Source organism: Eleutherodactylus coqui, chromosome 1 (assembly GCF_035609145.1).
Source record: "Eleutherodactylus coqui strain aEleCoq1 chromosome 1, aEleCoq1.hap1, whole genome shotgun sequence".
In the NCBI taxonomy this organism is placed as follows: domain Eukaryota; kingdom Metazoa; phylum Chordata; class Amphibia; order Anura; family Eleutherodactylidae; genus Eleutherodactylus; species Eleutherodactylus coqui.
The window spans coordinates 37,658,094-37,673,645 of NC_089837.1; the positions used below are offsets into that span (position 1 = coordinate 37,658,094).

A 15,552-nucleotide genomic window follows, 5' to 3' on the forward strand; every position below is an offset into this window, starting at 1 on the left:
TCAAGGGAGGAGAAATACTTACTTGGTCCACCAATATCAGAACCTCCACTTCTAGCACCAGATCACATGGTATGGGCCTTCTGTTACCAGTGACATCACCACGGTGGGCTTTTTGGTTTAATTCAATGACTAATGCAGGCCCTTGGTGGTCTACATGAGCCGAGACATAAAAGACAAATGGATTAGTTGATTAGCTAGCTAAAGAGTCAGTCCCTTGCGATGACATCACAGGCGACAAAAGGGCCATACTATGTGATCTGGTGTTGAAACCGGCCAGATATGGAGGTTCTGATCCAAATGGATCGGTTAAGTAATTCCCTCCCTGGACGACCCCTTTAAGTAATCTAATCCTTATAGACAAAACTGAAAAGTAATTTTAGGTTTAAATTAACTGATCCAGTGATGTCAGAACCTCCATTTCTGGCTCGGTTCCAACACCGGACCACATGGTATGGCCTTTCTATTGCCTGTGACGTCAGCACCGGGGGCTGATTGGCTCATGGCAATAACCAATCCATCCCCTTTCTATGACACTGTCAACGCAGACAGCAGAGAGGCTCGATTAGTTATCGAAATGAGCCAGCCAGCCCCCCTTATGGTGTCGTTACAGCCAACGGAAGGGCCATACCATGTGATCCGGTGTTGGAACTGGTCCAGAAATGGGTCTTCTGATACGGCTGGACCGCGAAAGTATTTTTCCTCCCTACACAATTCCTTTAAAATTGGGACTATGAAAACCATTCAGGGTGCTGCTCACTCTTTCCCATCTTCACAATGGAAAGGGCAGGGCACAATTTCTAATTTAAAGGGGGATTCCTGTCTTGTAACGTGATGGCATATTGCTAGGGTATGCCATCATTTTATAATCTGTGAGGGTCTGACCTAAATCCTAAGAAAAAGGGGTCACAATGCATGTTTGGTTTTCTATGCGTAGTGACACTCCCGGCCACTATGCTATGCAGCTGGCCCATTCTCCTGCCCCTGTACAGTGAAGACCAATAAAGGGAAGGGATGCAGCACTTCGGGCCTACATCCTCAGGATCAGTGGGGTACCCAAAGTTCAGATTTCCCCCTCATCTCTCGTAAAGTGAAGTCCAGCAATAATGCCACTACCTTATAAGATGGGATGAAATAATGGGATGGGATAAGGTGGCAGAATGGTTGGCATTGACCTGGTAGAGACCACATTTGTGACAAGTGTCCCCACTACAAGAGCCACAAATCATCTTTCGGACCTCAGAGTAAATAATATGAAAATGTAAAGAAAAGGAAACAAAAAACAGACAAACACGGGGATACAACGAGATTTAATGAAATGAAACTTTATTAAAGAAAATGAAAAAACTTTAATGAACAGAATTGTAAAAAAAAAACAAAAAAAAACAAAAATACAGAAAATAAAAACACAAAAAGAAATCAATACATTATCTAGAAATAACGGATGACACTGGCGGATCTGCTCAGTAACGCACATCAATGCGCACAGAAAGCCGCATACAGTAATAACATTATAGGGGTATTCCGGCAACAAAGTTTTCCCCTATTCACCAGATAGATGATCGGTGGGGGGCTGATGGTTGGAACGGTCGGACCCAACTGGCGAGCTACTTATTCCTAATTCTGTGGCTTGGGGGATAACTTCATTACCGGAATTCCCCTTTATGATGAATTCTGGCATACAAATGGTAACATGCTGGCATGCACTCTGGGGTCAGTTTTTGGGCATGGCATTGGGGCATTGTAGCTGGAAACATTTAGGGTATATTCACACATTGGATTTTTTAGTACTGATCGCTGCTGTCGTTGTATACATACCAATTAAAAGTCTGTGGCCCATATGATTATTTTTTCACTAGTGTGTGTGTGCCACATTTTTTCCGCATTTCTTAGAAGAGCTGTACCTATTACAATGGAGCTGACGGAAATATCCAAATACAAGCGCTCCACTATCTCTACCAGTCCCACTGAAATGAATGGGTCAGCACCACGCATGCACCACCGCCACTCCATTGAGTCTCAGGGGGTGCAATGAGCCCCTAGTGAGGAGAGGGAGACACAGGATCTCTGCTCTTATGATCAGTAAGGTGCGTAGATTTAAAAAAAAAAAGTTAATTGTGGTACAACCCCTTTCAGTATTGAAGGGTATGGGGGTGTCCCCTCCAGAAGTCTCTGTACTGCACCCCCAAATGTGTCCTGGCTATCGTGGAGCAATTGGTCTGACTTGCTGGTTTTGAGAGAATGACCTAAAAACAAGCCCTTCTGGAAGTGTCCCCGCTCCGTTCTAAAGCATATTCTTCCCAGCTCGCTGCAGTCATTTAATCCGCGGCATTAGATCAGGCAGAGTTTCTATTCTTTGCTGGTGGACATGACACGCAGCTGCTCTCTAGGAAGAGTTCTAGTCAATGAAAGAGTAAAGAATGGCAGAAAGGTAATTATATGTCCCAGATTATGTACATAGTCAGCATCAAAGACCTAGAAACTAGGAAAACTGCAGCAGTAGTGTACAGAATAAAGTGCCATCATTAGAGGAGACCTCCAGCCCCTCCCCTAGAAGTCTGCAAGTTACCAGGTAACACGTTGATATACAATCCCCTGCTCCAGCCAAATTAAATTTTTCTCTTTCATTGCTTAGTGCTGCATAAGTGAGAAGCTATTATCTGTGCCTACATCATTTACAGAGAGACAGGGATGCAGTACTATCTGTGCCTACATCATTTACAGAGAGAGACAGGGAGACAGTACCATCTGTACCTACATCATTTACAGAGAGACAGAGATGCAGTATTATATCTGTGCCTACATCATTTACAGAGACAGACAGGGAGACAGTACCATCTGTACCTACATCATTTACAGAGAGAGACAGGGAGACAGTACCATCTGTACCTACATCATTTACAGAGAGACAGGGATGCAGTACTATCTGTGCCTACATCATTTACAGAGAGACAGTACCATCTGTACCTACATCATTCACAGAGAAATTAGGGAGTGGTACTATCTGTACCTACATCATTTACAGGGAGACATGAGGACAGTACTATCTGTACCTACATCATTCACAGAGACAAAGAGAGAGACAGTACCATCTGCACCTACATCATTCACAGAGAAATTAGGGAGTGGTACTATCTGTACCTACATCATTTACAGGGAGACATGAGGACAGTACTATCTGTACCTACATCATTCACAGAGACAAAGAGAGAGACAGTACCATCTGCACCTACATCATTCACAGAGAAATTAGGGAGTGGTACTATCTGTACCTACATCATTTACAGGGAGACATGAGGGCAGTACTATCTGTACCTACATCATTTACAGAGAGCGTGAGAGGGAGGCAGCACTATCTGTACCTACATCATTTACAGAGAGAGAGAGAGAGAGACAGGGAGACAGTACTACCTGTACCTACATCATTTACAGAGAGACAGGGGGACAGTACTACCTGTACCTACATCATTTACAGAGAGACAGGGGAGCAGCAATATCTCTGCCTACATCATTTATACAGGCAGTGCTATCTGTATTTAAAGGGAATGTGTCATCAGAAAAGTACCCATTATAGAAATCAGGTTTTTCTACTAAACATTCTGACAATTCTTTAGAGAAAACTTTTCAGTAGTCATCTCACAGGAAGGATTACAATGAAAGATAACAGAAACCCCCCACCCCCACCCCATGTACTAACCTCTGCAGAAAACATTCTACCATTTAAGTATGCAATACATCATAAACCCCAGTGTCAGAGGAGATACAGACCGGGAAGATGGAGGACAGAAGCATCTATATTTCCATAAGACCAGACAGTATATCACCCTAATTATTGATATGATGTGGGGAAATGGGGGTGGGGGTTGGACTAAAATACTAATAGATGATACATTTAGGTCAGGCTGTTGGTAGAAAACATTAATTAATTGGAATGAATTGAAGGGAGGGCTAATACTTTCAGGATTACATAAGAGTTTACTGAATGTCTCTATCGAGTTCTACAACAGCCAATATTATGCAGTACTGCGGTCTACGGTTGGCACACACCCTAGTAGGGAATACCGAGTTACTAGAGGAGTTCTCTTCAGCATCCTCATCTCTCGACTATAATGGCTACAAAGAGCGTCTCTCCATCTTGACCTTCATTACACAGACCGCCCATTAATACAAATGGACACAGTGTAATGCTTCATTTAACCTGTAGGAGTGCTGCAGGAAAAATGAACACTTGCAGCCAAGGAGGAACCAGAAGGCTGATTCATACAGGCGTAGGCTATTTTGACCTAAGAAAAATGTGCCATTTTCACTGCATCTATATGTGTTTTTGGTGCATATGTGCATTTTTTCTTATTTTCGTGTTGCATCTGTAGGTCATCCTTTTCACAAACAAAGAACATGCAAGGCCGTCCAAGTGATGTCAGTTTTGTCATAACCCACAAAAAAGTACAAGTATGCCAACGCAGACTCGCTGTTTTTTTCTCCTTTTATACGCACCCATTAACTTTAATACGTGATTTTGGTCTGTGAATATGGACCAAAATAGGACCTAAGAATTACAGACAGGAAATCCACCCATGTGAATGGGCCCTAAGCGAATACAAGTCCCATGCAACAGGCAGCTATGGAGGAGTAAGAAGGTTCTTCATTTAACCCCTTGCTGCCCCAGGGTGAGAAGCAGTTCACGCAAATGGGTGTATACTGACCTCCTGTGGATGGCGCAGGCTGAGCAGCGGAGCTCATGCCATCCTTAGCGGAGGCTGGCTGTGACTGACAGCCGGCCTCTCGCTGCAACAGCAAGGATTAGAAAGAACTCTGATCCTTGCCGTTAACCCCTTACATGCCATGTTCTCAGAATGTAAACTGTTCACAGAAAGAAGGTGCTCCCTCTGTGACATCACTGGCCCTCAGCCATGTGATCCCGAAGGAGCTGATGGGTAGCCATAGCAATTGGACGCTGGTCAATGGCATCTGGGTCTGCCATGGCTTGTGATCGCTATGAAAAGTGATCATGCATCACATCAGATCGCAGGTTCAAGTCCCGAACAAAGACATAAAATGTAATAAAAAAGAATAATAGATAAAAAAAACTTTTGCGCACCTCCCCTCTTTTTTTCCCCCAAGTGTTAAAAAAAGATTTAAAAAAAATTTAAAAACCCAGGTTTGGTATCATCACATCCAAAACTACCTATACAGTAAGTAGTTGAACACGCATGTTATCCTGCATGGCAAAAAAAAAAAAAAAGTACCCAAAATACTTCATGTTTATTTTGCCTTTCAAAAATGCAATAAAAATAATCAAAAGTGCCATATGTACCCAAAGATTACAAAAAAATTAAAATAAAGCTCACCACGCAAAAAACAAGCCCTCGTACAGCAAAGACATAAGGAAGAATAAACAATTTATGGTTTCTGAAAAGTAAAGCTGACCCCCCCCCCCGAAACAAAATTGTCACATCCTTAGGTCCAAAATAGGCAGTGTTACTAGAGGGTTAAAAACATATCAGATTCTGTAGATCGGGTTATCCAACCGTGATTAAACTATTCCCTATAACAATATTTTCCACAGAACAAGACAGATGTCCCCATTTAACCCAAACCAGTAGAGTCCATCCACAATTACCAGGAGAAAAACTACATAATAAAAAAAAATTTTAAAAAAGCTCCTCGACTATTACAGCATGCCGTGTGCAAGAAGTGGCTGTAGACTCCAGGAGCCAAGTGGGTCACTAACAATAAGGCTGCTTCCATAGACATCCCGCAGAAAAGATCCCAACAAGTTGGGCCAATTGATCCTGTACTTTGTCACCATCCATGACTACAGAATTCCTCAAAATTAAAATATATTGTGACGTCCTCCATGAGGATGGTAGGTCAGGCGGAAATAAAGAGTCACTAGTCCTGTAATCCTAATGGTGACATTGTGGTGTCTTCACGTGGCACATTAGACCCCATGATAGAGTAGACACAGCTCACGAAGGTCAACCGTCCCTGCCAAGAATATCCCTTCTGAAGGATCCGTATTTCCTTTCCCTCTGCACACATGAAAAAAGGCAAGGGAGGGGGTAGAGCAGTCATGAGGCGCAGCAGCTCCCGCAGCCTCCCCCACACACACACTCCTCATCTGAGCCCGGCTGCAGCTCGTACGCCGGAAAGAGCCAACGCTACGCCTTGCAAATGCAACCGTGTCAAAGCTGGAAAATCCTACCGAGGAGTCTAGTAGGGTGGTGAGATTATAGACCCATTATCAGCTCCGATACGGAATCCCACAATGTCAGTCATTGGTTAGGAACAACCCAACGGCCAACCTACGATTTACTTCCCTTCCGGCAGCCAAATGGTTGACATTCTGCAGCCTGAGCAAGGTGCCTTATATCACAGGCAGATTTCTGCAGGGTGGGGAGTCTAAGGAAGCTTCCTTAGAAGAAGAAACAGGATTCGCAAACCAAAAGGAGGAATCTCCTCAATGATACGTACTACAGAGACCGAGATTTACAATATATGGAGGATTATACGTGAGGAGCATCATCGCTAGATACACACACACAGAGAGGTCTACTGAGGCTAGACCCATAGTATATAGCATAGGGTACAATGTAAAACAAACATCAATGCTCTGACAAAATACACACATTGCATCATGCCTATTGCAGGGTATGACACAGATTTAAACGGGCTGCACCAAAATTTAATATAATCCCTATCTACAGGTTCTCCACCATTCACAAGAATGTGGTCCTCGATTGAATGGAGCAGTGGTCGAGCACACACTACCACTCTATTCATTTTATTGGGTCTACAAAGACAGCAGAAGACTTGTACTCAACTATCTCTGGTATTTCCAATGAAATCAATGGAATGGTAACACATAGGCATGACCACCGCTCCATTCAGGGATCTTTGTATTCCCTTTTCTGGATTGGTGGGGGTCCCATGGGTCAAATCCCCACAGATCATATACATTAGTAATCTTTTGATAAGGTATAAGTTTAAATCTTGGCACCGCCCCCTTTAAAGATCATCAATAAGAGGTCCACTGTAACATGCTCCACCTCCTCAGACCCTCATCTACACACATGCCACAGGGTGTCATCCCATAGGTGGCTCTTTACTATATAGGGTCTAGTAAAAAGGTCCTGACTCAGCGCTATATCTCAGCACTGCTGTCCTATAGTGAAATACCAACATTGTACTGGTATAGGGAAGCATGGATACACTACATCATGGTATGACACATGGACCCCCAGGGGCCCTAAAACATGGATTTCAATTGTATTATGTTTTTTGCAAGACATAGAGAATAAAACCAGACTACAAACTTGAAGAATAGTGTTTGAGAGGCAGGGAAGTCAGCCACGGTTGTCTGCAGTAAACTTCGGTACAGAGCCGTTTTTTTTACTACACCTTCTATAGCTTCAAATATTGAACCCTAAATACCCCCCCCCCCTTCCTCCACAACAGAAACAAATATGGTTAACTGTCTCTTAGTACCTCCTGCCCCCTTTTAAGTCAATGAGGTGCCCGACAGGAGGGGCGCACTGTCACTTCTATGAGATTCCATGAGGCATATTAGACCCCGGAGAGCAGCGTGTAGGGTGAGGGCAATGGTGTGTTAGATAATACCAGAGATATGAATAGAGAGAGAAGGGAGCAGTGCAAATGGCTGTATGGAGAGTTGGAGGGCTCCATATGTGGATGGGGTGGGGAGAACTGGATCGTATACATGGATTCCATTATAGTGTATAGTGACACCTCTGCCTGTCAGCACCTTAAGACACAGACAGCTCCCAGTGTATAGCGCGTCCCATATACAGTAGTGTGAGTATAGTCCATGCACAGCTCCCAGTGTGCGTGTATAGTCCATAGAGAGCTCCCACTGTGCGTGTATAGTCCATAGAGAGCTCCCACTGTGCGTATATACAGTAGTGTGTATAGTCCGTGGACAGCTCCCAGTGTGCGTATATACAGTAGTGTGTATAGTCCATGGACAGCTCCCAGTGTGCGTATATACAGTAGTGTGTATAGTCCATGGACAGCTCCCAGTGTGTGTATATAGAGTAGTGTGCATGGTCCATGGACAGCTCCCACTGTGCGTATACAGTAGTTTGTATAGTCTACGGACATCTCCCAGTGTGGGTATAGTCTACGGACATCTCCCAGTGTGGGTATACAGTGGTTTGTATAGTCCATGGACAGCTCCCAGTGTATAGTGCCTCCTATATACAGTGGTGTGTAGTTCAGCACCCTCGGCTGTGGACAGTTCCCATTGTGTGTGTATATACAGTAGTGTATACAGTAGTGTGTATAGTCCGTGGACAGCTCCCAGTGTGTGTGTGTGTGTGTGTGTGTGTGTGTGTGTGTGTGTAGTCCATAGACAGCTCCCAGTGTGTGTGTGTGTGTGTGTGTGTGTGTGTGTGTGTGTGTGTGTGTGTGTGTGTGTGTGTGTGTGTGTGTGTGTGTGCAGTCCATGGACAGCTCCCAGTGTGCGCAGTCCATGGACAGCTCCCAGTGTGCGCAGTCCATGGACAGCTCCCAGTGTGCGCAGTCCATGGACAGCTCCCAGTGTGCGCAGTCCATGGACAGCTCCCAGTGTGCGCAGTCCATGGACAGCTCCCAGTGTGCGCAGTCCATGGACAGCTCCCAGTGTGCGCAGTCCATGGACAGCTCCCAGTGTGCGCAGTCCATGGACAGCTCCCAGTGTGCGCAGTCCATGGACAGCTCCCAGTGTGCGCAGTCCATGGACAGCTCCCAGTGTGCGCAGTCCATGGACAGCTCCCAGTGTGCGCAGTCCATGGACAGCTCCCAGTGTGTGCAGTCCATGGACAGCTCCCAGTGTGTGCGTGTGTGCAGTCCACGGACAGCTCCCAGTGTGTGCAATGGGGAGAACTGGATCGTATACATGGATTCCATTATTGTGTATAGTGACACCTCTGCCTGTCAGCACCTTAAGACACAGACAGCTCACAGTGTATAGCGCGTCCCATATACAGTAGTGTGAGTATAGTCCATGCACAGCTCCCAGTGTGCGTGTATACAGTAGTGTGTATAGTCCATAGAGAGCTCCCAGTGTGCGTATATACAGTAGTGTGTATAGTCCGTGGACAGCTCCCAGTGTGCGTATATACAGTAGTGTGTATAGTCCATGGACAGCTCCCAGTGTGCGTATATACAGTAGTGTGTATAGTCCATGGACAGCTCCCAGTGTGGGTATAGTCTACGGACATCTCCCAGTGTGGGTATACAGTGGTTTGTATAGTCCATGGACAGCTCCCAGTGTATAGTGCCTCCTATATACAGTGGTGTGTAGTTCAGCACCCTCGGCTGTGGACAGTTCCCATTGTGTGTGTGTATATACAGTAGTGTGTATAGTCCGTGGACAGCTCCCAGTGTGTGTGTATAGTCCGTGGACAGCTCCCAGTGTGTGTGTGTGTAGTCCATAGACAGCTCCCAGTGTGTGTGTGTGTGTGTGTGTGTGTGTGTGTGTGTGTGTGTGTGTGTGTGTGTGTGTGTGTGTGTGTGTGTGTGTGTGTGTGTGTGTGTGTGTGTGTGTGTGTGTGTGTGCGCGCGTGTGCGCAGTCCATGGACAGCTCCCAGTGTGCGCAGTCCATGGACAGCTCCCAGTGTGCGCAGTCCATGGACAGCTCCCAGTGTGCGCAGTCCATGGACAGCTCCCAGTGTGCGCAGTCCATGGACAGCTCCCAGTGTGCGCAGTCCATGGACAGCTCCCAGTGTGCGCAGTCCATGGACAGCTCCCAGTGTGCGCAGTCCATGGACAGCTCCCAGTGTGCGCAGTCCATGGACAGCTCCCAGTGTGCGCAGTCCATGGACAGCTCCCAGTGTGTGCAGTCCATGGACAGCTCCCAGTGTGTGCGTGTGTGTGTGTGTGTAGTCCACGGACAGCTCCCAGTGTGTGCGTGTGTGTGGTCCATGGACAGCTCCCAGTGTGGGTATATACAGTAGTGTGCATGGTCCATGAACAGACAGCTCCCAGTGTGTGTGTATAGTCTATGCACAGCTCCGTGTGTGTGTGTGTGTGTGTGTGTGTGTGTGTGTGTGTGTGTGTGTGTGTGTGTGTGTGTGTGTGTGTGTGTGTGTGGTCTACGCACAGCTCCCAGTCTGTGCACGGTCATGGACCGCTCCCAGTCTGTGCACGTGCTCCCAGTGTGTGTATATACAGTAGTGTGCATAGTCTATGAACAGCTCCCTGTGTGTGTGTGTGTGTATATATACAGTAGTGTGCATAGTCTATGGACAGCTCCCTGTGTATATACAGTAGTGTGTATAGTCTATGGACAGCTCCCAGTGTGTGTATATACAGTAGTGTGTATAGTCCATGGACAGCTCCCAGTGTATAGTGCCTCCTATATACAGCTGAGTGTAGTTCAGCACCCCAGCTACTGACAGCTCCCAGTGTGTATATATACACAGTAGTTTGTATATGTGTATAGACTATGGACAGCTCCCGGTCTACACATACAGTAGTGTGCATAGTCTATGGACAGCTCCCAGTGTGCATATACAGTAGTGCGTATAGTGCCTAATATATATAGTAGCGTGTAGTTCAGCGCCCCAGGCTATGGATAGCTCCCAGTGTGTGTATATACAGCAGTGTGTATAGCCTACAGACTGCTCCCAAAGTGTATATATACAGTAGTGTGTATAGCCTATAGACTGCTCCCAGAGTGTATATATACAGCAGTGTGTATAGCCTACAGACTGCTCCCAGAGTGTATATATACAGTAGTGTGTATAGCCTACAGACTGCTCCCAGAGTGTATATATACAGTAGTGTGTATAGCCTACAGACAGCTCCCAGTGTATATACAGTATTGTGTAGAGTCTATGAACAGATGCCAGTGTTTATACACACTACTGTATGTATAGTCTATGGACAGCTCCCAGCCCATTGTGCCTCCTATATACAGTAGTGTGTAGTTCAGCACCGCCAACTAAGGACAGCTCCAGTGTGTAGCTATACAGTAGCGTGTATAGTCTACGGACAGCTCCCCGTGTGTAGCTATACAGTGGTCAGAAACGCTCTTTTCTCCTTAGGGAGAGCAACTATATACTATAAACTAAGTGAGGAGACTCAAATGGCCACGCACGCTCCTCTGGGTAATATGCAAATAAGGGGGATGGAATAAATCCTCCACAGTGCCACCTATTGAAAGGCAGCATTCCTTCAAGTCAAAGTGGGACTTTTTATACAAGTCTTGTTACAATGACTGGGAATCAAAAGCAAAGCCAGACTCCATGTACATACAGCTGTTTCCGGGTTATTGCCTATCATCAGTGTACAGTAGGAGTCTGGCTTTTGCTAGTGAGAGGCCTGGGACAGGGGTCAGAAACGCTCTTTTCTCCTTAGGGGTTAACAAGACTTGTATAAAAAGTCCCACTTTGACTCGAAGGAATGCTGCCTTTCAATAGGTGGCACTGTGGAGGATTTATTCCATCCCCCTTATTTGCATATTACCCAGAGGAGCGTGCGTGGCCATTTGAGTCTCCTCACTTAGTTTATAGTATATAGTTGCTCTCCCTAAGGAGAAAAGAGCGTTTCTGACCCCTGTCCCAGGCCTCTCACTAGCAAAAGCCAGACTCCTACTGTACACTGATGATGGGCAATAACCCGGAAACAGCTGTCTGTACATGGAGTCTGGCTTTGCTTTTGATTCCCAGTCATTGTAACAAGACTTGTATAAAAAGTCCCACTTTGACTCGAAGGAATGCTGCCTTTCAATAGGTGGCACTGTGGAGGATTTATTCCATCCCCCTTATTAGCTATACAGTAGCGTGTATAGTCTACGGACAGCTCCCCGTGTGTAGCTATACAGTAGCGTGTATAGTCTACGGACAGCTCCCCGTGTGTAGCTATACAGTAGCGTGTATAGTCTACAAACAGCTCCCAATGTGATTATACAGTAGTGTGGTTCAGCACCCCTGGCTATAGAGAGCTCCCAGTGTGCATATACAGTAGTGTGTATAGTCCATGGACAGCTCCCAGTGTGTATATATACAGCAGTGTGTATAAACTATGGACAGCTCCCAGTGTGCATATACAGTAGTGTGTAGTTCAGCACCCCTGGCTATGGACAGCTCCCAGTGTGTATATATACAGTAGTGTGTAGTTCAGCACCCCTGGCTATGGACAGCTCCCAGTGTGTATACACAGCAGTGTGTAGTTCAGCACCCCTGGCTATGGACAGCTCCCAGCACATTGTGCCTCATATACAGTAGTGTGTAGTTCAGCACCCCTGGCTATGGACAGCTCCCAGTGTGTGTATATATACAGTAGTGTGTAGTTCAGCACCCCCAGCTTTGGACAGCTCTCACTGCATATATCCAGTTGTGTGTATAGTCTATGGACAGCTCCCAGCCCATTGTGCCTCTTATATACAGTAGTGTGTAGTTCAGCACCCCAGCTTTGGACAGCTCCCAGCCCATTGTGCCTCTTATATACAGTAGTGTGTAGTTCAGCACCCCCAGCTTTGGACAGCTCTCACTGCATATATACAGTAGTGTGTAGTTCAGCACCCCCAGCTTTGGACAGCTCCCACTGCATATATATATATACAGTAGTGTGTAGTTCAGCACCCCTGGCTATGGACAGCTCCCAGCCCATTGTGCCTCTTATATACAGTACTGTATGTAGTTCAGCACCCCCAGCTTTGGACAGCTCCCACTGCATATATACAGTTGTGTGTATAGTCTATGGACAGCTCCCAGTCTGGCTGCACTGACTGCAGTTGAGCACCGGGCTGGGAGCTCGCAGCGCCCACACAATACCTGACCTGCCTGACAAACACTCCGGCTGCTGACATTGCACCAATCTGCCATCACACTCAGTGGCTTAGAAGGCTGGGGGTCTCCAGCATCTCCCCCCACCCGTCTATGCTGGTGTCTTCCTGCCCTCCCTGCCTGTGCCGGGGCCCTCCTGCATCCCCTGTCCCCTCTGCTCTAAGGCTTTCCTGCATTTCCCAGCCTGTACTGGGGTCTTCCTGCTCCCTTTGCTCCAGGGTTTCCTGCATCCCCCCTAGTCTGACACGGTGGGCACATCTGGGTGTGGAGCGGCTCCTGCTGTGTGATCCCACCTCTCAGACAGGAAGGTTATTCACTGTGGCCCAGCTGGAAGCAGCAGCCGCCGTACTGCTCATGGATGAAGGTTACTGGAGCCTCATCCACACAGCAGCACCCATACTACACAGCAGTGAATCATCACCCAACATACACAGGATCCCCATCTACCCCCCTCCCCTGCCTGCAAAATCATTGCCCCCTATTCTTGCAGGGTTCCCAGGGACCCTCTTGCACACATAACCCCCCCACTATTGTAACAATCATTACCAGCCGGCTCCTCTGTACGTCCCCCACATCACCTGCTCCATCCCTAGCACAGCAAGAGGGCAGCACCAGAAACCACCCAGTGCCCCCATATCAGCACCAGAAACCACCCAGTGCCCCCATATCAGCACCAGAGACCACCCAGTGCCCCCATATCAGCGGCCACAGCCCCTCGCACCCACCATATTACACTGTTGCCCCCACAGTCATCATGCGACCTCCATTTTTTTTGCCGAGACCCCATCTAGCATTAACCCCTGCAGCCCCTCTGCCCACCCAGCTGTACAGCAGTCCTCCTGCCATCCCCAGCATTGCAGTACCCACCATATCCCCCGTGCTTTACACTGCCGCCTCTTACCTCCACACTTGCCCCATCTGCAGCACATGGATGACGGTCTGCCAGACCCAGACTGACAGGCGGCAGAGGCTGTCGGCGGCGGGGCTGCTGCTGCTCGTGTAGTGGCGGTGGTAGTAGTGATGGTGCGGGGTGCTGCCCATCATGGGGGGCCCCCGGCTGCTCAGCCCCTCCACTGCCCCCAGCCCTCCGCCGGTGTAATCCTGGGCGAACCACCTGAAGCTGAGGATCTGCACCAGCACGGACGGCACCAGCACGAAGCCCAGCGTCAGCGAGCAGCACAGGTAGTCCCGCTGGGAGTAGTAGTCCGCCGCCAGCCACACGTCGGTGCCCACGTCCCAGAAGAAGACAAGCAGCGCCAGCACGATCCACAGGCAGTCCAGCCAGGCGCGGTCCCCCTGCGCGGCCCCCGCCGCCCCTGCCGCCGCCGGCCCCGGCTCCGTCCCCCGCCGCAGCAGGGCGCGCAGGCAGGCCGAGCGACAGCCCCAGTAGCAGGACGACGTGTTACAGCAGTGACAGATGTGGATGGAGCTGCTCTCCCCGGGATCCCCGTCCCCCCCGCGGCCCTCCGCCGCCGCCGCGGCCGCCGCCTCGTCCAGGTTGTGCAGCTGGGCGAAACCGGAGCCGACCCCCAACACGCCGTCCGACTTCGCCGCCATCTTCCTTCTCTCCAAAGCCAGGGGGGGAGGAGGGGGGAAATCCCTCGGTTTCCGCCCCTGGTGGCGTCACTTCCGCCCCCCTCCCCGATAGGGGGGGTTCAAAATGGCCTCCCATCTTGGGTCATGTGACCCCTCTTGTGGGGCATTGGTTGAAGTTGGATGTGGGGAAGGGAAGAGATCCATCAGGGCTGGAGGGGGTGGCTGACAGCAAGCAGAGGAGTTGGGAGGGGCTTCCTTTAGAGACTTGTAGTTGTACTGGAACCTCACTATACTGCTAGGTTAGAAGGGCTCAATTAATTAATGAGAGACTTGCTGGGAATTGCAGTTACAGAAGACACTGGCTGTATGTAGGAAGGTTTGCATTCACTGACAGCAAGCAGAGTAGTAGGAGGGAAAGAAGTAGGTTGGGAGGAGCCTTTTTAAAAGACTTGCTGGGATTTGTTGTTGCACAGCAAACCCCTATACTGCTAGGTTATAAGGACTTAATGGGATGAGTTGCTGGAACTTGTAGTTACAGGAGGCACTGCCTGTATGTAGGAAGGTTTGCATTCACTGACAGCAAGCAGAGGAGTGGGTTGACATGGCCTGCTGGGACTTGTAGTTGGAAAGTTGTAGAGCTTTGCTTTGTTCAAGGATTTAGGTTCAGAGACATCATACTGGAAGCCCCCTTTAAGCTGGAGATATAGATTGAAGTGACTTGTTGGGACTTGTAGTTGCATCGGAATTGGGACTTCTGATTTATTGGGAGATCACTAATATCCATAAGGGCTTCACTATTCCATGAAGTGGCTTGCTGGGACTTGTGGTTACAGGAGACACTGGTTTTATATATAAAGGTTTGCATTCACTGACAGCAAGCAGAGGAGCTGGAAGGAGAATAGAAAGTAGATTGGGAAGGGCTTATTTTAAGACTTAAGGTGGCTTGCTGGGTCTTGTAGTTACAGGTCGCACTGGCTGTGTATAGAAAGGTTTGCATTCACTGACAGCAAGCAGAAAAGGGAGGCAGAAGGTCTGTTTTAGTGACATCCCACTAAAAGTCCCCTTTGAGTTGGAGAAGTAGATTGATATGGCTTGCTGTGACTTGTAGTTACAGGAAGCACTGGCTGTATATAGAAAGGTTTGTATTCACTGACATCAAGCAGAAAAGGGAGGCAGAAGGTCGGTTTTAGTGACATCCCACTAGAAGTCCCCTTTAAGTTGGAGAAG

At 47.9% G+C, this 15,552-nt stretch overlaps 1 protein-coding gene across 1 annotated transcript in view; it reads right to left on the reverse strand.

Moving 5' to 3' along the window:
* Positions 1-14,346, reverse strand: part of XKR6 (XK related 6) — a 272,677-nt gene extending 258,331 nt beyond the window's left edge. The window contains exon 1 of the mRNA XM_066594929.1: positions 13,691-14,346. Within this exon, the coding sequence (XP_066451026.1) occupies positions 13,691-14,346 (656 nt within the window). The remainder of the gene's footprint in view (positions 1-13,690) is intronic.
* Between the last annotated feature and the right edge of the window lie 1,206 nt (positions 14,347-15,552).